The 23,532-nt window shown below is 34.5% G+C and overlaps 1 protein-coding gene across 1 annotated transcript; it reads left to right on the top strand.

Annotated features, from left to right (window-relative positions):
• The first annotated feature begins 1,433 nt into the window (after window positions 1-1,433).
• On the top strand, window positions 1,434-20,831 carry NAD-ME1 (NAD-dependent malic enzyme 1). Its single transcript, XM_059588926.2, has 19 exons — window positions 1,434-1,763; window positions 1,940-2,036; window positions 3,753-3,871; window positions 5,381-5,548; window positions 5,634-5,762; window positions 8,244-8,304; window positions 9,631-9,734; window positions 9,849-9,932; window positions 11,889-11,995; window positions 14,332-14,443; window positions 16,351-16,464; window positions 17,072-17,137; window positions 18,078-18,150; window positions 18,267-18,353; window positions 18,862-18,916; window positions 18,993-19,064; window positions 19,520-19,582; window positions 19,695-19,809; window positions 20,726-20,831. Exons 1-19 carry the CDS (start codon window positions 1,587-1,589, stop codon window positions 20,798-20,800), a joined length of 1,878 nt encoding a protein of 625 aa, XP_059444909.2. The 5' UTR covers window positions 1,434-1,586; the 3' UTR covers window positions 20,801-20,831.
• The last annotated feature ends 2,701 nt before the right edge of the window (window positions 20,832-23,532 follow it).

The raw sequence follows: 23,532 nt of genomic DNA, 5'->3' as shown, positions 1-23,532 counted from the left end.
ATAAAAAAAAAATTAAGGGGTGGCCGGTCACCCGAGACCAGCCACCTATTATTTTTTATTTATTTATTTATTTTTTTAATTTTTAACTTTGGATGGAGGCATTTTGGGGGGAAAAAAAAAGAAAGTAAGAGTGGTCGAATTGCAACAATTTGGAACTTTGGGTGATACAGTGTTACTTTTTAAACAATATGGTTAAAAGTGCAAATTGATGGATAGTTCAGGGGGTAAAATGTATTTTTCCATCATAAATAAATAACATGTGTTGCGTTTTTGTTGGATATGACGTGACAAAGTTACAGATTCTATTAAGTTACTTAACGAAAATTGATTTAAGGGAGTAAACTGTTATTTTGGCCTACCTTAAGAACTTATAAATTATTTTCTATACCACATAGAGTAATTTATAATTTAGGCCGACTATAGAGACCTATAATTTTTTTTTTTTTTATACCATACTCACAATGATTGATATGTAATTTAGGCCAACTTTAGAGGCTAATTTTGTATTTATCGCTAAAATTTAGAGAGTTTTATTATTTGCTACTTTAGCATAGCTGATAGTCAAACTAAAAAAAAAAAGAGGTTATTTTTTTAACCAAATTCTAGCTAAAAAATGAAGAGTTTATTGAAAATGCTCTATAATGCAAGGCAAATTCTATATACATGGGGCCATGGGCAATGGCTTTTTTCATCTTTCTTCTTTTTAGATAAAATATTTGTTTTCAAATTCAGTTGTTTAGTAGTCAAATCAAAATTCTAAGTTAGTTGAAATTCAGTTGTCTAGATTATTATAATATTTATAATAATCTTTAAAAAAATATATAATTTTTAAGATAAAAGGAGAACTAAAATTATGATTGGACAGAGTTTTTCTCCGAATTGAGTGAAAGTGGAGGAAAAACTCTGTCCTACGATTACTTGTTTTATTGTATACAACAAGTAATTGAATGGACTTAGGAAGTAGATCTGTACTATAATAGATTTGATTGATATAAGAGAAAAAAAAAAAGTAAGAATATTTTGTATAAAAAAATGAAAAATTTTGTTTTGTAATGATTTTTTTATTTGAATAGTAACAAAAAAATGATTGATTTAATGTAAAAAGTAAGAATATTATGGCTAATTTTGAAAAAAAATTGTAAATTTTTTTTGAATTTTGGATCATGGGTCTCTTTTCACTCCAGCCTCTTGCCAAACATAACCTGTAACCTATAACCAAACATAACCTATAACCAATGGCATCTACAGCTGACTTTTTTTTATTCTCTTTCTTTAAGTTAATTTTTTTTTTCAAATTTAGCTATACGCCCTACAAAGAAAAAACTCAAAAAGGCCAAAGAATCATGTCCGCAATCAGCGAGTCAAACTGGCCGTATTCAACGTACAAACAAAAAGCGGAAAAGATACTTTAACCACTGCATTAACAGCTAATTAGTTATTCCTCTTTTACTCTCACTCATTCCCTTAGCTTTCTTCCCTTTCCGCATTCCTTTTCGCATTTACTTCTGCTACTTCAACTCTTCGACTAGGGCTTGATCCCAGAATATTTCCCCAAAAGCAAGAAGGAAAAAAAAAGAAATTCAAGGATGTCGAACTTTTCCAATCAGATCAGAGTTTCCGCGGCCATGATCAAACGGCTGAGACTAATGAGTAGTAATCCGGTGCTGATGCGGGCCAGATCGTTCACTACCACCGAGGGCGATCGTCCAACCATGGTGCACAAGCGCAGCCTCGACATTCTCCATGATCCTTGGTTCAACAAAGTAAATCTTCACCCAATTGCACTACGTTTAACTCTCTGATTCTCTTCGAGTATAACCGTGTTTGATATTTTTCCGTTTCGGGAAAGACAGTTTGGATCTTTAGAATGACGTTGATCATCAAATTAATTAGAATGCCGTGGTTGTTAAGTTGCTGCAATTTTTGTTTGTCAAATTAGGGAACAGCGTTTTCCATGACGGAGCGGGATCGTCTTGATCTTCGGGGGCTTTTACCTCCGAATGTTATGTCTTCTGAGCAGCAAATTGAACGATACAGTGAGTTTTTCTTCTGTCCTTTTTAATTTTTCCCCAGTGTGGCTAGCTCATGGTGCTGACATTATAAATTTGTTCACATTAATCAATGCAACTTAAAATTGATCGTAGCTTTCTTTGGAAATCAATTAGGTGCTGTTAGAGGTTGTGGATTTACATGATTATTGTCGGAGGCATTATGGAGATGCTTGCAAATTGATGAAAATATAAAGTTTTTTTTTTTTTTAGTAAGTAAAATAATCAAAGGACACACCTAGTAGTATACAAGAGAAACACCTAAACATAGAAAGAAAAAAGATTAAAAAAAAAAAGTCAGGAAAACTAGAAATGTGCAAACAAGTAGCTATTCACTGAAAAAGAGTATGGAAAAATAAGGCCTTTAGCTCCACCATCATCCTCTCATTTTTTTCAAAGTTCTAGTCATTTCTTTCTCTCTAGATGCACCACATCAAACAGAGCGGGATCATCTTACAGAAAGCTTAACTTTGAGAATTACCACTCTTCCTTCTCCAACTTAGGATGAGATCTCTCACCCGATGAGGCATGGCCCACACAAAGTTGAAAAGACCGAAAATAGAGTAACATAAGGCACTAGCAATAGGAACAGGATCTAGGATCCGCCTTCCTTGGATGAAGGCATTTTGCTACTTAGAAATAATCTTCTCCAACACTATCTTTAGTCTGTTTGCTAGAACCTTTGCAAAAATTTTATAAATGCTGCTCACCAGACTAATCGGGCGAAAATCCTTGAGATCAACAGCCCCATAAATCTTTGGAATGAGAGCGATGAACGTAGATAGCCTGGGTTATCTTAGAATCATTGAAATACAAAGTTAGGTTTTAAGATTAGGGTTTATGACTTAAGTATTTATTAATTTCATTTTTTTTTTGATAAGTAGAGAGATTTTATTAACCTAAAAACAAAGGCAGCATGAAAAAATCGACGGGAGTAACTTATGGGTAGGCTGGATACTAAATTATCTCTGTAAAATAATAATCAAGTATACAATGAATCTGAAATATCCGGTAAAGTCAATGGACATCCAAAAAAATAGAGATCGGGCAAAAGCAGACACGATTCTATCAATAGAAAGCTCTTGTCCCTCAAAAGTCAACATGTTTCTTTCCCATCATTGTGTCAATGACACGATGGCACCGCATTCCATGCCCTTATGAAGTTGGTTTCCTTTGCCAAAACTGAAGTAAGTTAAATGGATCAAATCCTTCAACCCTAACACGACCTACGAGTGACCTGACACGACCCGTTTATTAAACAGGTCACAAACTAGTCAACTTGTTTGACCCATTTAAACCTAAACGCTACCTGTTTAACTTGTTTGATCTGACATAACACAACATGTTTGACCCGTTTCGACACGAACACGAACCGTTTGACCTATTTCAACATGTATTTCATATATAATTTCATAAACTGGTCAAGCGGGTCAAGCGTGTTGAACCGTTTATTAAATGGGTCAAGTGGGTTGACCCATTTCTGACCGGAACCCATTTATGCCAAACCCTAATTCTATAATTTCATATTAGGTTCGAGGGTCATATCAAAATTGTGAGCCCTACTTAAGCATAACCCATCTTGCACCTAAGTGACGAAGACAAAGGTCCATAGCTTTATTGCAATAGAGCAAGGAAGTAAAATGTATATAAATTAACTTCAAATTTCGGTGCTAGTATTATTGCTGATATTTGGAAAATCGACAGTGGTTGACTTGAAGAGGCTTGAAGTGCAAGCAAGAGATGGACCATCTGATCCAAATGCTCTGGCAAAATGGCGGATACTCAACCGTTTGCATGACAGAAACGAGACTATGTATTATAAGGTGGGTTGAAAACTTAATTCCTTCATATCAACTCTATGCTGACGTGCATTTATCATTGGAAATTAGTGTTTAGCTCTCTGCTTAATTGAGTGATTATCTGAGATAGTTGCTAACATTGCCTGTTTGGAGTTGTTGATTTTTACACCTCAGTAATGAGAAGATAATCTGATGATTTTAACTCTTAAGGCGTGGAAGACTGAGCTTTTACCTCATAAAAAATCACTTAGCATCCTGCAACTTTTAGGTATTTGTCAGTCCATGTTTGTAAGTCAGTGTTGGTTGCAAACATGTATATCTTTCTCTCTCTTTTTAATGTTCAGTTAACTGTGTCACCCTTCCCTGCCCCTTTTTTCTATCCTTAACACGGTATAGGTCACAGAAAGATGTCAGGATGCTTGGTCCTTGTTTTCTTATATCCCTTTTATTCAGAGCTGATTTCCTTCTCGTGGATGTTGGAATGGTTGGACTTAAATTTAGGTTCTTGAATGTATTGATTCATATGTTGACCTCCCAATATGGTAGAATGTAAAAAATAAAATAAAATTAAAAATTAATTTTTTTTTTAAAAAAAAAATACTGAAAATTAAGGAAGACGAGGAAAAAGTAGTCTTCTGCTGAAAGGAATAATCAATAAACAAAGAGAGGTTTTTCCTGGTTAGGGATTAAAGAGAGTTTTGAGGCAGGCTGCTACCCTCTACTGTTACTAAATCACTATTTTGCATCTGTATATATTCTCTACTCGAACAGTTTCCTTATGGAAGAAAGATGGATTGTTTGGTACAAAAACAAAATTTGTTCTGTTTCAAAATTCGAAAATAAGTTAGAAATGATGTGGAAAATGCATTTGAGGCCAAGCAGAATGCTGCAACCACATATATGTGGGGAGCATGGGCTATAAAATTTGAAAAAACATTTTTTGTTGTAAAGCACATTATAATCTGGTTAGAGAAGGCTCTGCATTTTTGTCTGTAGACACAAGCACAGTGCACACTCGAACTCCTTCTGCTGATACCTTGTCCAAAAGGTGACATTTTTCTAATTTTAAAAGTCAAAAGGAGAAATAGTATTCTTTGCTTCATATAGAAACATTTATTGATGCGATGAAGCCTGCTTTGATGAACCTTCAAATAAGATCTTCAATATGACTTAATTCTTGACCACCGTACCACTGCCAATGGGCAACAACTGCACCATTAATGCTAGTCCTAAGATGCTACCATACTATCACTATCATACATCTGCCACCCACTTTGTATTTTGTATTAGTACGTGGGTTTCTTCTTTAGCCTTGCCCTGATATTGATTTTGGGTGTCTAATACTTTGTCATGTTCTCTCAGATGCATTTCCATATTCATATGTATATTCTTCCACACTTTCATCAAATATTAGTTTTACATTATTATTTGCATTTCATGCTGGTTGGAGTAGTCAATAAATTATATACAGCTAACCTTATGGATCTCATTGTTTAATAATTCAAATCATAACATCATTCCTGAAATTGGCAGGTTTTGATTAACAACATTGAGGAATACGCGCCTATAGTTTATACTCCAACTGTAGGTCTGGTTTGCCAGAATTACAGTGGTTTGTTTCGAAGGCCAAGGGGAATGTATTTCAGTGCAGTGGATCGTGGAGAAATGATGTCAATGGTTTATAATTGGCCAGCTGATCAGGTCTTTCTGTTAGTGACATCGAGCATTAAATTATAGATATATATTTACCAATAAGTTATGGAGTATTAAAAACCTTGCTTTGCAGGTTGATATGATTGTTGTCACAGATGGAAGCAGAATACTGGGTCTAGGAGACCTTGGAGTTCAGGGAATTGGAATTGCAATTGGGAAGCTGGATCTATATGTTGCTGCTGCAGGGATAAATCCTCAAAGGGTATTTCTTATTTTTTGTATCGTATCTTTCTATTTCATATTTCTTTATGCATTTATAGTTACTTTCTTGAGTATGATTGTGTATGCTGTTATCAAATATGCATAAATAAACTCTTTGAAGATACATGAATAAGATGGAAATTTAGTTGAAGCAAGTTGGTCTAATCCTCTTTCTAAACAGTTTGACAAACCTGCTGATGTACTACTGAATAGAGCAAGCCAAAGATAGAATTTTCTTCAAATGCTATCTTTCTACATTGATGGAACATTTATAGGGTTGCAGTCAGTACAGTGATGGAAGTATCAATATAGTATCTTTAATTAAGCTATCAATTTAGTTTGGCGAACTGGCTTCTGCTGCTGAATAGTTGAAGACGACTCCTACCCTGCAAACAGGCTTGAAGTTGGAGCACTCATAGCTTGAGTTCTTGGACTAATTTATCAAACGTTACAATGGAGTAGTTGTTGATGGACAACTTTGAGAGGGAGAGTGAATGTGGCAGTTGGCAAGTTGCTGTGTTAGTTGAGGTGTTCCAGTGAAGAGAGAAAGGAGAATCAATTCTTCATATTTTTATTCCATTGATGTCTCCCTCCAATGGTGTACAGAACACACTTAAATAGACTAATGACTAAACCCTATTCTAGGGCAATGTCCATTTATTAAATTGCCAAAAAAACACCCTTGCCTCTTGAAAATTAAATACTAATAACCCAATTATTAGACCTAAATAAAACTCTCTGGACTCACTTAACTCTTGTCTTGCCCCTTGCATAATTCTCCCCTGGTTAGAGAAAACTCGACGTCGAGTTTTGAAATGTTGAAAATATATGCTCAGAACATTTTGGGTCCAAAGCCCAACCTCTCAAGTCTTGAAAAGAGTCCAACCAACCTCGCAAGTCTTAAATGTCTTACATGTAAGCTAAGCAACAAGCGTCCAAAACCTTTTTTCTCGTTTCTTGTTTTTTAACGCTTTACTGTCTCTCTCTATACCTTCCCTTTTGTGTTGACCCGCTCACTAACTCCTTCACAAAACCAAATGTTGCATCTCTGTTCTCTCATACAATAGCAACAGAGCAAAACCAAGGTTGGGGGGCGGTGGGTCGACAAGGATAGGGAGGAGTTGTGGCTCCCGATGATTGACGACAGTAGTAGTGACGTAGAGGCGAGGCGATGGCGGTGCTGGCGAAATAGAATAGTGACAGCAGTAGCTAGTAGCAAAGTGGGATGACGAGATGGTGGCGATGATGGCAAGATGGGACCATAATGGAGGCAGTGGTCGATGGAGGGTGCGAAGAGACGCTGTGTAGTGGTAGCCTTGCGTGAAGGATATTCGGGTGCCGTGCGGTGGTTGTGGCTCAAAGTGTTGGTGCATGCATTCTTATTAGTGTGTTTGGGTGGCCGTGCAAAGGACTATCCATCATTGTGGGTAGTTGGTTGCGGCACAGTGGTGGGTTTGGGTGGTGGTGGTGGCGTGGTAGCGTAGGGCGAGCAGATTGCTGTGGGTTGTTGACTGTGGTGTAGTGGTACTTGCAACACTCTCTGGGGATAAAGAAGAAGATTAGTTGTTTGCATGGCAAGCTGAGAGTGCGTCGTGAGAAAACAATCCGTGGTTCTGTTTGTGGCTGGCGTTGGGATCAGGCAATTGTTGATAGAAAACGATCGCAAGGCTTTGATACCAAACTTGATGTAGGATGAACAATAATCGCAAGAATCACAAAGAAGAGGACAAAGAAGCTAAAAGAGGGAAAGGGGGAAGAAAGAAAAGAAGCTAAGAGGGGGAGGAAAGAAAGAAGTTAGGAGAAGAGAAAGCAAGAAAGGAGAATCAATTCTTCATATTTTTATTCCATTGAAGTCTCTCGCGATTGTAGTACAAAACACACTTAACTAGACTAATGACTAAACATAATGTAAGGCAACACCCATTTATTGAATTACCAAAAACACCCGACTCTTGAAAATTAAATAAAACATAAAACCAAATACTAAAAACCCAATTATTAGACCTATAAATAAAACTACATGGACCCAATTAACTTGTTTTGTCCTTTGCATCAAACCTTGATGGCCAAAAACTTATATCTGATGTGTGATATTGACGTTAACAGTTTTTCGAATGTTTTGTGCTAATTTCTGATAAGCTGTGTAAGAGTTGTATTTATCAGTGGTAGAGATACTAATGTTATCTTTTTGGATGAAAGTTCGATGGCATAGTTCCTAATTGATTGTGTACTGCTGGACCATAGTACATAGATTAGTAATAAGGAGTCAAAAAGTTTTGATAGTTATTTCAGTGCTGAGATTGTATTCTGTTTTCATTCAATTCTCGAGCTGATTTATTTTCTACGATGCATTCTTCACCTTTATTCTCATTTTGATTTTTAATGACCAACTCAACTCAAACTAAGACTTAATCCCAACTAATTGATTTATTACTGAGTATTATCTAAAGAGTTTTTTTTTTTTGATATTCTCCTACAATAGGTACTTCCTGTCATGATTGATGTGGGAACTAACAATGAGAAGTTGCTCAAAGACCACGTGTGTAAGTCTTTTTTTATTCATTCGATGGTGATGATATTGTAGTTGCACCATTTGTTTTTTCACAAAATGTTGTTCTGTTGTTATCCCACTTGTAAATTTTGTCCTAGTACATAGAAAAGAGACTTGCTACTCTTGTTTCTTAGAACAATGCATGCCCCTGTTTTTGAAGAAAGAAGCAAATTTAATTCCTCTATGATACCTTTTTGCGTCACTGCCCGTATGCGTGTTATAATGGTATTAACTTTTCTGTGGTTGGATTATCATTAGATCCCATGGTAGATTGGTAAGACATACAGGCAGAGCCCCACCCAAATTCACATAGTGCACACCAGACAAAAATTTCATTGAGAGGAAGATGCAGTAGAAGAAGGATGATAATTCCTTCAAAAGTGTAAAACAAGAGTCATTTAACCGTGGAAGAAGGAAACTAAAATTGGCACTTGAAGCAAAATTTTATATATGACATGATCAATGTTGCTTTCTATGCTGTTTATTCAATAGTCACCACTAATGCTTCGTTATCTTTAAAGAACTTTGTAGCATAATTCATCAAAAAAAAAAAACTTTGTAGCAGAGCGTGCTCTATTAGGATTTTGATTGCCATTCTCTTGTTAAACTGTCAACATAGCTAGTGAAGAATGTCTACCGAATTCATATTGAAAAATCGAACTTCATTGGATTCCAAGGTAAAATTTGGTAGCATAAAAGACATAACTTCACCTCTAATCTCCCATTAAAGAGAAGTCTTTAAGTCCTAAAAGTAAGAGTGCTTGTTATTGTAGGTAACCTTGGTGCTATAACGAATGCGTTATACCTTGGAGAATGGTAACACTATTCTTTTTGGATCGCTGGAAACACTATATATACACAATTCAAGGCCTTACTAGGTTACCTTGAAACCTCCCATTGATTTAGGAAAAACACATGGTACCCAAAGATTCTTAGTGTAGTAGAAAAGAGGGATGGTGAAGCTGACAGTAACTCTGTATGTGATGCCTGGTGGGTGAGCTATGGTAGATTTCCTTTCATGAAAGCTCATTTTTGTTCGATATTTTTAAACCATGGAATCATATTGCTGTTACCTGAATGTTGACATTAATGGGTTGGCCTATCATTGTCTCTCATGAGACCTATGCCCCCACATCATGTTGACTAGCAATATTTCTCTTCATGCCTCATATCATGCACATTTTAATTAATGTCTATGGCTCATGTACCCTGTTTTATATTACTTAACATTTTGCATGTATTCCTTTTTGTTTTTAATCATTTACATGAGTGCAAGTCCAATAGAAAAATAAATGATCATTTTATTCTTTATTACCAGATTTGGGATTGCAAGAACATCGTCTTGATGGTGATGAATATATTGCTGTCATTGATGAATTCATGAATGCAGTGTTTACTCGTTGGCCAAATGTGATTGTGCAGGTAACTAAATGTGGCACATGCTAATTTTATCACTAACAGCTGTATTGCATGATAAACTCTATATATATTTTTTGCAAAAAAAAAAGGAGATAAAAGGAACTTGGGTTTGTGCAGTTTGAAGATTTTCAAAGCAAGTGGGCCTTTAAGTTGTTGCAGCGTTATAGAAACACTTACAGAATGTTTAATGATGATGTCCAGGTAATTGAATTTCTTGGTTATGTTAAAGCATCTCAATTATTTTATCATAGTAATATCTGTCTACATAATTTAATATTGTCTCAACCTTCAATGATAATTTAGCAGCATTTATGTTGCTCTTTTTTAAGCATTGATGACAAATATATCTTAAATTAGGAGTAATATGTGTCCATGAAACTTATAGCCAACACTCTTAAATGGCCGAGTATTTTAATAACTGCTGTTCATTATTTGATTACACATGTCCTGAAGATAACTGTTGTTTCAGTACAGTTGTACTGATTTTTGTTGCTGAAACACCTTTTTGGGATTCACCACAATTTTTCATGAATTGTAAAAGGGTTCTGCCTAATTTAATATTTTTCTTTCTTATGAAGTATAACAAATACTTCATCAGAAAGAATAAGAAGCAATTGGGTTTCTTATACGGATTTTCTTATCCGCTTTTCTTTTTCTAGTCACTAATGTATATATCTTGTGTACTTAGGGTGTCTTATGCTTTTAATAAAACATGATTACTTCTTTCAACAAAAAAAAAAAAAGCAATTGGGAAACTGATTGTTAACCATGGCAAATTAAGTCCCAGTCATTTTACAAGACAGATACCTACTAGAGGAATTCTTATAAGCAATAAAGGAATTGATGATGCTAAGTTTGGCTGATTCAAAAACAAGCCTCTGAACTTTGGCATGTGCAAAGCCTTAAGATGAACTGGTGCAAGTATCAGTAGATCAAGGAGGCAAAGCTAATTAATACTGCAGCTAAAGCATGGTAGTCAATTTGATGTTTGTTCTTATTAGGAGGCCTTAAGAGGTTCCAATGGCATGCAATTTCCTTGGAGGGATATTTACGGCAGTAAAGTTCCTAGAAAGATTGGCTTCTTTTTTTTTTTTTGGACGATGGCATTGGGAAGAACTATAACTGTGGACTACTTAATTAAAAGGAACACCATTATAGTGGACTGGTGCTCTATGTGTAAATGATGTGATGAGTGTACTGATCACTTGCTACTTCATTCCATGGTTGCTGAATGAGTGATGCTTCATAAAGTGATTGATGTATAGTGTTACTGGCATGGATTGTTTGGATGGCATAGAATGAGTTCAAAATGGAATGCGGCCCCTCTATGTCTTATGTGGATGATTTGGAGATAATCACACCTTCAATAGCATTCAGACGTCTACTATCGAGTTAAAATTCTTATTTCTATGAACTTTGTATGAGTGATCTTCTATGTTTTGCAATGTTTCATCTCCTTTAGTAGATTTCATTGGCTTTATTTGTTTGTTATTCTTTAGGTGACTCTTTCATCTTTAGGTTTATCCTCTCATTATTATTATTATTATTTTTTGTTAAATCACCAATTATTCCAAAAGTTTAAAAGCTTATAGGAAAATGTAAATTTAGTTATTTAATTAGTACTTTAACGCTCTCTCTTGTGTGTGGGACTAGACAAAGCGCAAACTATTTTAATTGAAAATGGGGGATATATGACAGAGATAATGTTCGAACTCGAGACTTTTGTTATGATATCATGTTAAATTATCAATTGTCCCAAAAGCTTAAATTTATAGAAAATGGTAAATTTAATTATTTAATTAATACTTTAACTATTAATTTATCTTTGCCTTTTTTCTTTTTTCTTTACTGATTGAAAAGAAAAAAGGCAAAGGTGATTAATTTCTCTTGGCATATTTCTTTCTTTTATGGCCCTTGTATCAATTGTTTCAAACCATGGAATGAATCTCTATTGTAATTATAGTGACTGTTGGTGGAGCATTCTCTATGTATCTTTTGTGTTATATTGTTTCAATTGTAAATGAGTATATGCTTATAATAAGAATTAAAGATATGAGATATAGCACATAGACCATGGTAATTTGTTTTAGATTTCAGCATTTATTAGTATTACCGTCTGTTACTACTGGCATGATTTGATGTCAATTTACTTTACAGGGAACAGCAGGAGTTGCAATTGCTGGCCTTTTAGGAGCTGTTAGAGCACAAGGAAGGCCAATGATAGACTTTCCAAAGCAAAAGATTGTTGTTGCTGGTGCTGGAAGGTTGGCATTTCTTTCATATAGAGAAGAAGATTTTGTTTTGTGGTGGTTGAATGAGAGGAGAAATGGTTGTGGAACATAATACCAATAATTAATCTTCATCCTGGGAAGTCAGACTGTTCTTAACTACCATTTGAAAGTTTAAACTCATGGAAGAATCAAACTTAGATAAGAATAGGAAGATTAATTTTATATAAAGAAAAAAGGTAATGATTAATTTTACTTAAAGAAAATTTCATTGTTTACCATGTAAAAGTCTAGGTTGTCAAAGGCATGGCATGTGAGGATTTTTTTTTTTTGGATGAAGGATGCATTCTTACAAAAAAGTGCATTGAGCTGCTGTATATGATAAGGCAACATCAGCAGCAATATATAGAAGGCCATACCCAATTAAGCATGAACATGAGAATATTAAGTTAATTGCGAAAGAATGCAAGACGGAAGAAAGTTGGCTGAGATACGTGGCAATTCTGTAGGAAGTCATTTTGTATGCTTCTTAATGCTTAGATTTCTTTTTTTATTAATAAAAAATTCATACTACTTCAACTTATCAAAAATAAAAAATTCCATACTACTTCAAAAAGGGTGGCTGAGTTTTTTTTTTTTTTTTTTTTTTGGGGGGGGGGGATACGTATCCTCCTCAAACTAAAACTCAATTTGCAATGTCCCCCAAATCACAAAAATATATTTAATAAAAAATTCAATTTAAAAAAAAAAAAAGTGGTGACAGACCCACAGCAGCTTCGCAAGATCCACAACACTGTTGTGGGTCTTCACCAAACTGCTTTTTTCTTCGAATTTCTAGGGGTATTTTTGCTTTATTTAAAATTTTTGAAGGGCGTTTTGTCGTTTTGAGGAACGAAATGGGTACATTGCAAATTTTTGGTAGTTTGGGGGGACATTGATGCAATCTTTAGTTCAGGGGACATTGGAAATTGAGTGTTAGTTTGAGGAGAGTACGTATATTTTTTCCTCTTTTTTTTTTTTTTTTTTTTTTTTTTTTTTTAAAGAAATGATAAATTACTAATTATCCTAAAAGCTTAAGTTGATTGAAAAATGGATGAACACACTTAGTCAATATTTTAATATTATCTTTCACATGGGGGTCGAGATTCTCGCTCAGTGAATGCGTCCCAACATGTGAAATATTTAATTTTCAAATAAGAGGTAGAGTGGAGTCAATATTCGAAATTAGAAATATTGTATGATATTAAGACAAATTACCAATTGTCTCAAAAGTTTAATTTGACAAAAAATGATGAATTTAATCACTTAATTGATATTTTAACAAAGACTAAGGCTTAACACTAGGTTTTGTTGAAGATGTGATAAGTCGAAGATATAAGAAATTATTGATGGCTACGTTAGAATATTAATTAAAATGATTAAATTCACCATTTCTTATATGTTTAAGATTTTGAGACAACTGGTGATTTAACATGATATTAGAACAGAGGTCCTGCGTTCGAAAATTATCTCCGTAATTTACCTCTCATTTCAATTAAATATTTTGTGTTGGGCCTCACTTATTGAGAGAAAGTTTGAGCCCACACGTGAGTGTGATTGCTAGAATATTAATCAAAATTATTAAATTCACTATTTTTTAACTTAAGCTTTTGGGAATCTGGTGATTTAATGGGCTAGTAGCACAAATGAATGAATAGCTCTAAATTAAGCATGATGATGAAAGTGGATTGTTTAGCCGATGCCATATCGGTAGAAATGGTTGAGGTGATTTTTGCTAATGAAAATAGTCAAGGTTTGAAAATATTCAGTTAAAGTTATATTCATTTTATTTAGTACTTGCGTGTTTGCATAGCAATCTTCGCAATTTATAGAGCATACATGCTTGAGTTTAACCATATTCATACTGGTTTCCATACCATCAAATGAGTTTTCTGTACTTGCTATATAAGTAATGATACAATGTAATCCACGAGTGTAATGGTCCTTCTGACTGTCAACATTATGATGCATTTTTTAATTTTATCAATTACCATGAATGTTCTTTTATCAATTATTTTATTACTTCAAAGGCTCCGGGTTCTGTTGTCTCTATGTTTAAAGTAATCTTATTTGACAATGTCCCTGCATTATTTTGGTTCATGATATTAAATTTTTGGGGCTTGTTTTCCTTGCTGTTCCCTTACACATCTATGATTTTGCAACCTGCTGATTGTGTTTGGGGGGCTTTTTCAGTTATGCCAATGCTTCACAAGGACTTATCTCATCTGCAAAAAGTCCAATGTTTTGTGTGATCCAACAGCAAAGCACCTGCATGTTTGGCACAAAATATCAATTTTGAAGGTTCTTTGCTTAATTTTTTTTTACTATTTCAGTGCAGGAATAGGGGTTCTTAATGCTGCAAGGAAAACAATGGCAAGGATGTTAGGAAATAATGAATCTGCTTTTGAGAGTGCAGGAAGTCAATTCTGGGTAGTTGATGCCAAGGTTAGTAGTAACTCCCAAATTCTGTTATCTGCTACTGTGCTATGAGGTGATGAGTCTTATATCTTCATAGCTCTGATAGAGTTACATTGAGATATGGCAATTGACCTGGTCAATTTGACAGAAATAAACTGTCAGCAACTGCAGGCTTGCTGAACAGGACTGCAAGGTCCCAACAAATGGTTGAATATGTGATAATATATTCGCCGAGGCTAATAATCATGTCACTTATAAATTCTTTGAAATTCATAAGGCGCAGTCTCTAGCCGATTGCTAAAACGAATTCTTAAAATTCCACTCATTGTAATGCTAAAAATTCTTAGGGCCCGTTTGGGAGTGCGATTTTAAAAATTGCGTTTTTAAAATCGCTACTTTTTAAAATCGCACAGATGTTTGGTAAAACATACTAAAAAATACTTTTTTTATCAATTGAGTGTTTGGATAACATTAGCATATAATTGCGGTTTCATGACCAAATTACCAATAAGGATTAACAAGACACAGAGGATGAAGAAAAAAAGAAAGAAAAAAAGAAGGGTTTTAATATATTTTAGGTGGGTATTCTTGGTATTTTTTTCATTCCCGTTCTAAAAAAGGTAACTATTGCGCCAAATATCTTTTTAATAGAAATCGTGATTTTGTTTTAAATTCGCACTTTTTCAAATAAGCACCCTCTAATCAGCTTATGGAAATCGCAGATTTTTTTGCGATTTTAAAATTTGCGTTTTTAAAATCGCAATCCCAAACACCCTAAAGTTGCGATTTGATTTAAAATCGCAAATTATTTTTTTAAAAACGCACTCCCAAACGCACCCTTAAATTGCTTATATAAGAATTTCCCGTTCGAAATTCCACTCACTAGTTCAAATTTCCCGTTCCTCTTCTCTTTTGGGGCCATTTGCTTATATAAAAAAAAAAAAAAAAAGATTGTAAAGTGCAATCGCGTCATAAGCCTATATTGTTGATAACATAAATAAATTCATTTACACTGGACTTGAAAATTGAAAGTAGCGTCCCATATTCAGGACCATGCAGGTCTAAAGTCTAAACCCTTGCTCTGCCTGTGTTTCCTGATTTCGTTCATGGGTTGTTAAATGCATGGGAATGCAGGAACGAATACCTGAGACATTCACGTATTTTTTCTATGTTGCTCAAGATTAAAGTAAGTGCTTTCTTATGAAAAAAAAAATGCTTACATGTTTTTCTGACTCCATCCATGCGCCCCCTCCTCTGGCCTCACTCCCGCCCCCACACCCCTTCACCACGTGCATCCAACGAGCCTCCACAACTGCACCTGAGTCCCAGATTCTAGCTTCTCTGTGCATCCCTCCCATCTGAACGGCAGCTCTAAGGCATTTGTGCTGTTTCCCCTCTTCCAAGTTTCTCCATAGCTGGTGCTCCGTTTTGTCTATGTATTTTGCAAATAATTTATGTCCCTTGCGCACCAACTGCCAGGCACCTCTCTTAATGGACATCGGAGTAGAGTTCCCTGACAACAACCCTTACCCAATTGATTTCTGTGCGACCCTCCCTGTTGCGGCAACTAAGATCCCTTGTTGCTGCCGTAGCTGCTTCAAAAACTTCCTTTTTTTGGCAGCCTTTTTCCTGGCCAGTGAGCTTAAGAAGTTATCGGACCGGGTCATTTTTTGGCCCATTTCTAGTTGTTTTTTTTTTTTTAAAAAAAAAAAAAAAAAAAATTTGACACTATATTAACTGTAGTGATGAGGTTTGTTGGGGTCCCCATGTCTTGCCTATTTTGCCTCATTTTATTTTAATGAATTTAATCTTGCTCATAAAAAAGATGTCGGATGCAATTTTCCTTGATATCTTGCACTCATGTTGCACACCGAAGGAAATCTTTCCTAATTAGCTGGATATGATAATTAAATTCATTGTTTTGTCTTATGCAGGGCCTGATCACAGAGGAACGTGAAAATATTGATCCAGATGCACGCCCATTTGCAAAGAGGGTCAAAGAAATTAATCGCCAAGGCTTAAGGGAAGGCGCAAGTCTTGCAGAAGTGGTTTGTGAAATTCACTTATTTCCATTATGTATATTCTTGTAGATGTCATTATGCATGCTAAATTAAAGAAATTGCATCTTTCTTTTGGTGTATTTTCTATGTGTTAGGTAACTGAAAATTAGTAGAGGCATCTAGATTTGAAACCACGCCTTCCTTCCGCATACATATATTTATATTTCGTTGCTAAGCATGAAGCTTTTCTGGTAATGGAAGTTTGTGTAGCTTCTCCTTCAATGAGAAAGTAGGGATATTAAAGCTTTTTTTCCCCTTAATTTTGTTTTTGTCTATGTTGAGCAACTTATTACTAATTTACACCTCCTACAGACATAGCAGGATCTGAGGGTATTAAATAACAATGAGATTGTTTCTTGTCTGATTTGATAAAAAAAATTGTTTGTGATTAGTAATTAAGCTGCTATTAGTTATAGTTAAGAACTGTTACCATTCTTCTAATAAACAAGGTTTGTTGTTGATACTAAGTGTGATACACATGTCAATTAAAAGGAGAAGAAAGTTTTACGGAGTTGGGAATATTCTCTGATGTGGATGACTAAACTGTCTGTTTTATCATTGTTTACCACAGTACTGATCACATCTTGCTAATCAGGTACGGGAAGTAAAGCCTGATGTACTTCTTGGATTATCTGCTGTTGGGGGCTTGTTCTCGAAAGAGGTATCTGGAAGGATTCATATAACGCTAATGAAATTTTTGGTCCTGCTTAAATTGACTCTTGGATTATTGACTGAAACTCCCTGGGGGGGGGGGGGGGGGGGGGGGGGGTTGGGGGGATGTACCCTTTCTTTATCATGCTTCAGAGATCATTATGCATTTTAGGAGCATTTCATATTATAATACTCGGTTGTATATGGCACCTTTATAATAACAAGGGATAAATATAGTAATGTCCCTCAAATACCCTTAATCATTATTAGAGGTGAGCATGATTTTTGGACTGGATCTTGCATTATTTCTTAAAAAAGGGAAGGGCAATGTAGTAAAATGAAAGAGTAAGTGTTTTCACTATTGGAAATTCGATAATAAGTTTGCGATATCCTAAAAAGGAAAGGAAGAAATTAACTTTGGGAGTGTTGACAGCATTCAGATCCGCCTACAAAAATTTTACATGTTGCACACTTCATTATGATTTCATGCATAACTTGAGGGGGAGTGTTGAAAAAGGATTCATTTTCCATATCATAATGAATAAATCAAGGGATTGATTGCTATGACCAATTATGAGATTACTGCAATCAATTTCATTGATTTGATACTCAAATATTATAAGTTGATAGTTGACATTATTTTTCCATAGTGTTGAAATCTCATTATAAATATGACTTTCTTATTATATCTTTAGCATTAAAAATCATTGCCCATTTGGACTTTGAGTACAGTGGACATATGCTTCTAAAGCCAAACCACTTAAATCTGTGTGTTTCTTTTTCTCTCTTCTTCAAAATATTCCTCTGCTTATTTCTCTCTATTTTGTTTTATACTTTAGATTTTAACAATTGCGTCCATATAAATGAGATTTTGGGTAGTCAAGTCCTCACCTAATTTTACTAAGTTCTGCCAACTGATTTTTTTTTTTTCTTGCAAAATTGATATTTAGGTACTAGAGGCCCTTAAAGGTTCAACATCGACAAGACCAGCCATCTTTGCAATGTCAAACCCCACAAAAAATGGTTAGAGTTTTCATTGTTCTCCCTTCTTTGTAGTAGATACAAATTGTATGGTAAATCAGCTTTCTTCAAAACTTTGATTTTCACTTTGTTATCATCCTTTTTTCTTAATCTGACAGCTGAATGCACCCCTGAAGAAGCATTCTCCATTCTAGGCGACAATATTATATTTGCAAGTGGAAGCCCATTCAACGATGTAGATCTTGGTATGTAATAAGACCATTATGTTTACTATATCCTACTTTCATTCAATTAATGTAATCTAATTGCAAGTTATCCCAAGAGATTGAAATTGTTGAAGTAGTCGGATAACATTTGTAGTCAGTAGAAGTGCAGAAACTGTTATTAACGTGTAGCTGATTATTTTAGAACTTGTTTGTAAAAGTGCACTAATTGTTACTCATGAAACTGTTGAATTTGCTTATTACTTCTTAGATGCATGAATGTGCCTGTCTATATCTCCCCTGCTGATTTTGACAGAGGAATTTACCACGAAGAGGTCTCTTCAATTTTTTTTTTTTTTTAATATCCTCCTTTTTCAAATATTTTAGACCTTGTAAACTTTTTAGATTTTAGACACCTTTAATGTGGTTCTCTTTTTTATACATTTCATGTACGAGGGCTGTGCTAGTTTATCTTTCAATAAACTGTCACTTATAAAAATAATTATTTTTTATATGATGTGAGAACCTTATCTCCTTTAGACTTCCACAGGAAATGGTCATATTGGCTACTGCAACCAGGGAAACAACATGTATCTCTTTCCAGGGTTAGTTTTATTAAAAGAAATTCATTGTATTTCAGTAATATGACTTTTCGTATTACTAACTTGTCTGTTGATGCAGCATTGGACTTGGTACTCTTCTATCTGGCTCCAGAATCGTTTCCGATGGCATGTTACAGGCTGCAGCAGAGTGGTACTTATCACATATCCTATCTTAATTGATTTCTATAGGATGAAAGTTCTATGCAACTTCAGAATTATATGTCACCAGAAAGCAGTCCACGCCTGCTGTCTCCCAAAATGTCCTTTTTAGAAAATAAACAAATAATTAGTATATGTTGTAATTATGTTAGTAATCTTTGGGTTTCATAATTACTAATCACTTGCAGGCTTCAATAAATGTAATAGTCCTAATTCATGACTATTATTTTCTGCGCTATAACCACCAGCTCTTTAGCCAAGTGGTATCTCCCCCTCTTTTATAAGGAGGAGGTCTTGGGTCTAACATGTGGGAGAGTAGGGATTTGGGGAATTGAGGAAGAGTAGCCACCAAATTTGATTTGATTTGTAGTTTTTTTTTTTTTCCAAAGTTCAATAATCTACTTACTACTGATATTGGTTATTCTCTGAATCGATTGCAATCTACAGCCTAGCTGCATATATGACTGAAGAGGAGGTTCTCAAAGGGATTATATACCCTTCAACATCTAGGTGCATAATTGGGCCCTTTTATTTTCTGTTTATTTATTATTGGCTATGAGGCAGTTTGGCAGCTTTATTTCTAGTCCTTGTGCGTATTTACTTAACTAATTCGTGTCTGCAGAATACGAGATATAACGAAGGAGGTAGCTGCAGCTGTGGTAAAGGAAGCTATAGTGGAGGATCTAGCTGAAGGATACCGTGAAATGGATGCTCGAGAACTACGGAAACTTACTCAGGTATGTTCCTGGTTATCAGAAGTCCAACTTTTAAGTATAATTTTATGTTTTTTATTTAGAAAAAAAAAAAAAATTGTCTGATACATTTGGATGATATGAACTTGGATCTTATTTATGACTGATTGAAGTCAAAGTTTGTCTTGCATGAGTGCACAAAGATATAGACGTATATCATTTTTAGCATTCTATCCAAGGTATGAAGTCAGCATCAATTGAAAGAATTTAATTCAACACATTTTCTGCAACAAATGGGTAAATTAAGTTATTATTGTTAGATGGGAGTACTTTTTGCTTCAGCCGTATTCTAGGGTATCTAATCAATTTGTCTTATTAATTTTATATAGTTGGCATTAGAATTTTGTAGAAGGTCAATTTCAAAGGAGATATCCCACAATATATATATATATATATATATATATATATATATATATATATATATATATATATATATGTTTCCCTCCAATATACTATCCAAATATAAACAGCATGACTTAAAATCTAGCAATTTCAACAACAGTAAAAGAATCAAGTTGCAGAACAGTGGATACTAATGTGGAAAGGGGAAATGGTGGGAATCTTTGTGGGTTTTTGAGGTATATCAGCAGTCATCAGGTTTTGTGAAATACAAAAGAATTAGAAATTTGGGTTTGGTAGAGAAGAACAAGAGAAAAAAAGATAACATGGTCTATACATGGTAAGCTGTCATGATAGGCCCCTTCTTGCCACCAACAGGCCTTCTAGGAAGTTAGCCTTGACTCATATAAAAGGTTGATGGCAGGATAAGATTTAGTAGGGTAGAAGTGTTGGATCTATGATGTATGGTTGTGAAATAGCAACAGTTCAACGTTGAACATCTCTGATCGTAGGCGTTTTCGTAGTTTAATTCGGCATTAATGTAACTGCATCTGCTTTTCAGGAAGAGATTGTAGAATTTGTGAAGAACAACATGTGGAGTCCAGAGTACCCGACATTGGTTTACAAGAATGATTAAACCCCTACCCAACCTCCCCCCCACCCCCCCCCCCCCCCCCCCCAAAATACCCTGCAGAGCAGAACCAACATTTTTATTTGTATTATATTCTTGCTTAATTTATATGTATATAGCAAGGCTCTGTTTGTTAATGTGTTTTGGAAGGTTTCTATTTTTTTTAGTATGAAAAAGTATTCTAATGTGACATAAAATAAATAAAAAAAAAAAACTGTTTTTATATTTTGAGTTATTTATTAATGGTTTTGTTTTAAAAACAAAAAACAAAAGAGAGAAAAATAAAAATGTTAACAAACAGAGCCCAAGATGATGCTCTTTAATTGTGTGGGGGTGTGTGCTAGCAATTTTTATTTTTTTACTTGTATTGTTGAAGTAAACAAACCAAATTTTGTCATTGAATACTTATCAAATATCTCCACAATTTACTTTCTTCACATAAGAATGTGTTAAAACTTCATTTACATAATATTGTGTTTGCCTTGGTCTCTGTTGGGTTTATATCCAGAGCACTGACCAATAGCCGACTTCAATTGGGTTGAAGAAAATTCTTCAAACTAACTAGGCTGTGAATGGGCAGCACAGAGATTGTCGTTACACTAGGCATGGCTTTCGTCTATCTACTGACATATCATCATTCACTACTACCCCGCTTGTACTCATCGGTTCACGTATGGTTGTATTTTTTAGTAAAATATTAATTATAAACTCTTTTGCTATCATATAGATGGCTATGTCTATCCTATGAAGAATAAAAGAGAGGTTTGAGGAAAGAGAGGCTACCTTTCATTATATAATGCAAAGAAATATACCCAATCCTATAATTTGAAGATGAGAAAAAATCTTATAATTGACCCAAAAAAAAGAAGTTTCAATGACATATTCTGATTCTATTTCAATTCTTGAGGGTTAATCTATTTAATTATTTTGCAGAACAATTGTCAATTTTGTCCGACACTCTTGACTCTTAAATCAAAAATGGGAGTCCCTTTTTCCCCTTTCCCACATTGATTATGAAAAAAAAAAAAAAAAAGAGTTATAAATGGGAGTACAAAGGGAAAAAAAAAAAAAGTGATTTATCTTGATCACCAAAAAAGAAAAGAAAAGAGAGAAAGTGATTTATCTTTTGGAGACAGAAAAGAGAGGAATAGAACATCGTGGGAACTAAGTAGTACCTAGATTATCTTTCATTATGTAGCACATAGGCTTACTAGGCTCCAAAATAGAATAGATTGAAAAATATGACAAATGAACATATTCAATCTCATAATATGATTTTTTTTTTTTTTTTTGGAAACTTCAACAAATTCTCTCAAACTTTCACACGTTTTGAAACAACCTCTTAAAGTTCAAAAACTCTTAATATAGGGTATCAAACTTAAAAAAAATTTTGCAATATTCTTTTTTTGTTAGGATTTTTCGTTAAATTCTATAAAATTTTCCGAAATGCCCCTATTTTTATTATAAAAAATAGTAAGTCGGGATTTAACGGAATTTTCAAAAACTCTCATTAACAATTACTTTTGAAAGAAACAATCTAAATATGATCACATACCCTGCAACTTGGCTCAAATTGCACAAGCATTCCACAACTTGGCTCGAATTGTTGGGCATGTTTCCCATTGCACAAGCCACTGCCCACCCTTTACTCCCTATAACGGATTAGGATCCCCGACAATCTTTCAAAAATTGCCCATCAGCTTTTTCTCAAATCCTAGCCATCCAATGTCATCCAACAACCACAATTTTGCCACGTGTCCCAACTAAAGATAAATAATAAAATATTATTTATTTTAAAAAATATATATATAACAAAATATTAAAATTAAAAATTAAAAAAAACTGGGGTAGCTGACCAGTCCCAATGGGGTGAATCTTGAGGATATAATTACTTTGACGCTTACAAGTTTCCACCCATATACTAGTTTTCCCTTTATAAAGCCAACGTTTGCCTATATAATTGCTTTTGACTATTTGAATGATCAAATTTACAATATTATCCATCTTTTTACATTAAATGGATACTCTCCATTTCATTCGAAATGGAGGGGATATTATTTAAAGTTTTTTAGTTGAGGATTCTGTCGCATATAATATTTAAAATAGGGGCACTTTTACAAACTATAATATTTTTGAGGATGGACAGTTAGAGCTAAAATTACAAACTATACCTAGGCTGCTTATTTTAGGAGGGCTAGAGGGGTGTTTGCCCTCTCTCACCATCTTGTGTCTTCGCCTTTGCACTCGGGTCTCACTCCATAGGAGAAAGAAGCAGTAGGGTGGTGAGAAGGCTAGAGATGGTGGAGAAAAATTGTGCCGGTGGAAGAGATGGGAGTGGATCTAAAGATTTGGAAAACAAACCCATAAGACGAGGAAAAAAAAATAGAGTAGATGAGAGGGAGAGGAGATGACGGATAGGCAGGAGAAAAGGGATAAAGGGACACTCACGACAGATGCATATGAGAGTATTAGAGAGAAAAAAGTTCTCACGAGAAAACAAAGAGGTTCTCTCTTTTAGTAATGTTACAAGTCCCTCTTGTGTCATTTCAATAATGATGTAGCTCTTAAAATCACCATTGAGCTTGTAATTGATCATTATTAGATTTTAATCAAATTATAATTATAAGAGCCACCTCATTTTTTGAGGGACACAAGAGAGACTTTTAGAATTATTCATATTAAAAGCTAAAGAAAAATATGTATTATATATACTCTCTCACAATAACTATCCAAAGTAC

The sequence above is a fragment of the Corylus avellana genome, chromosome 2 (genome assembly GCF_965113065.1).
Source record: "Corylus avellana chromosome 2, dhCorAvel1.hap1.2, whole genome shotgun sequence".
NCBI classification, from domain to species: domain Eukaryota; kingdom Viridiplantae; phylum Streptophyta; class Magnoliopsida; order Fagales; family Betulaceae; genus Corylus; species Corylus avellana.
Note: the sequence above shows the minus strand (reverse complement) of the source record. Positions and strands in the feature narration are given on the sequence as shown.

Excerpts from the sequence above, each read along its gene's own strand:
- NAD-ME1 (XM_059588926.2), top strand. The coding sequence starts at position 1,587 with ATGTCGAACTTTTCCAATCAGATCAGAGTTTCCGCGGCCATGATCAAA. Across the intron at positions 2,037-3,752 it reads GCAGCAAATTGAACGATACA|TGGTTGACTTGAAGAGGCTT; the intron begins GTGAGTTTTTCT and ends GAAAATCGACAG. Across the intron at positions 9,735-9,848 it reads GGCCAAATGTGATTGTGCAG|TTTGAAGATTTTCAAAGCAA; the intron begins GTAACTAAATGT and ends GGGTTTGTGCAG.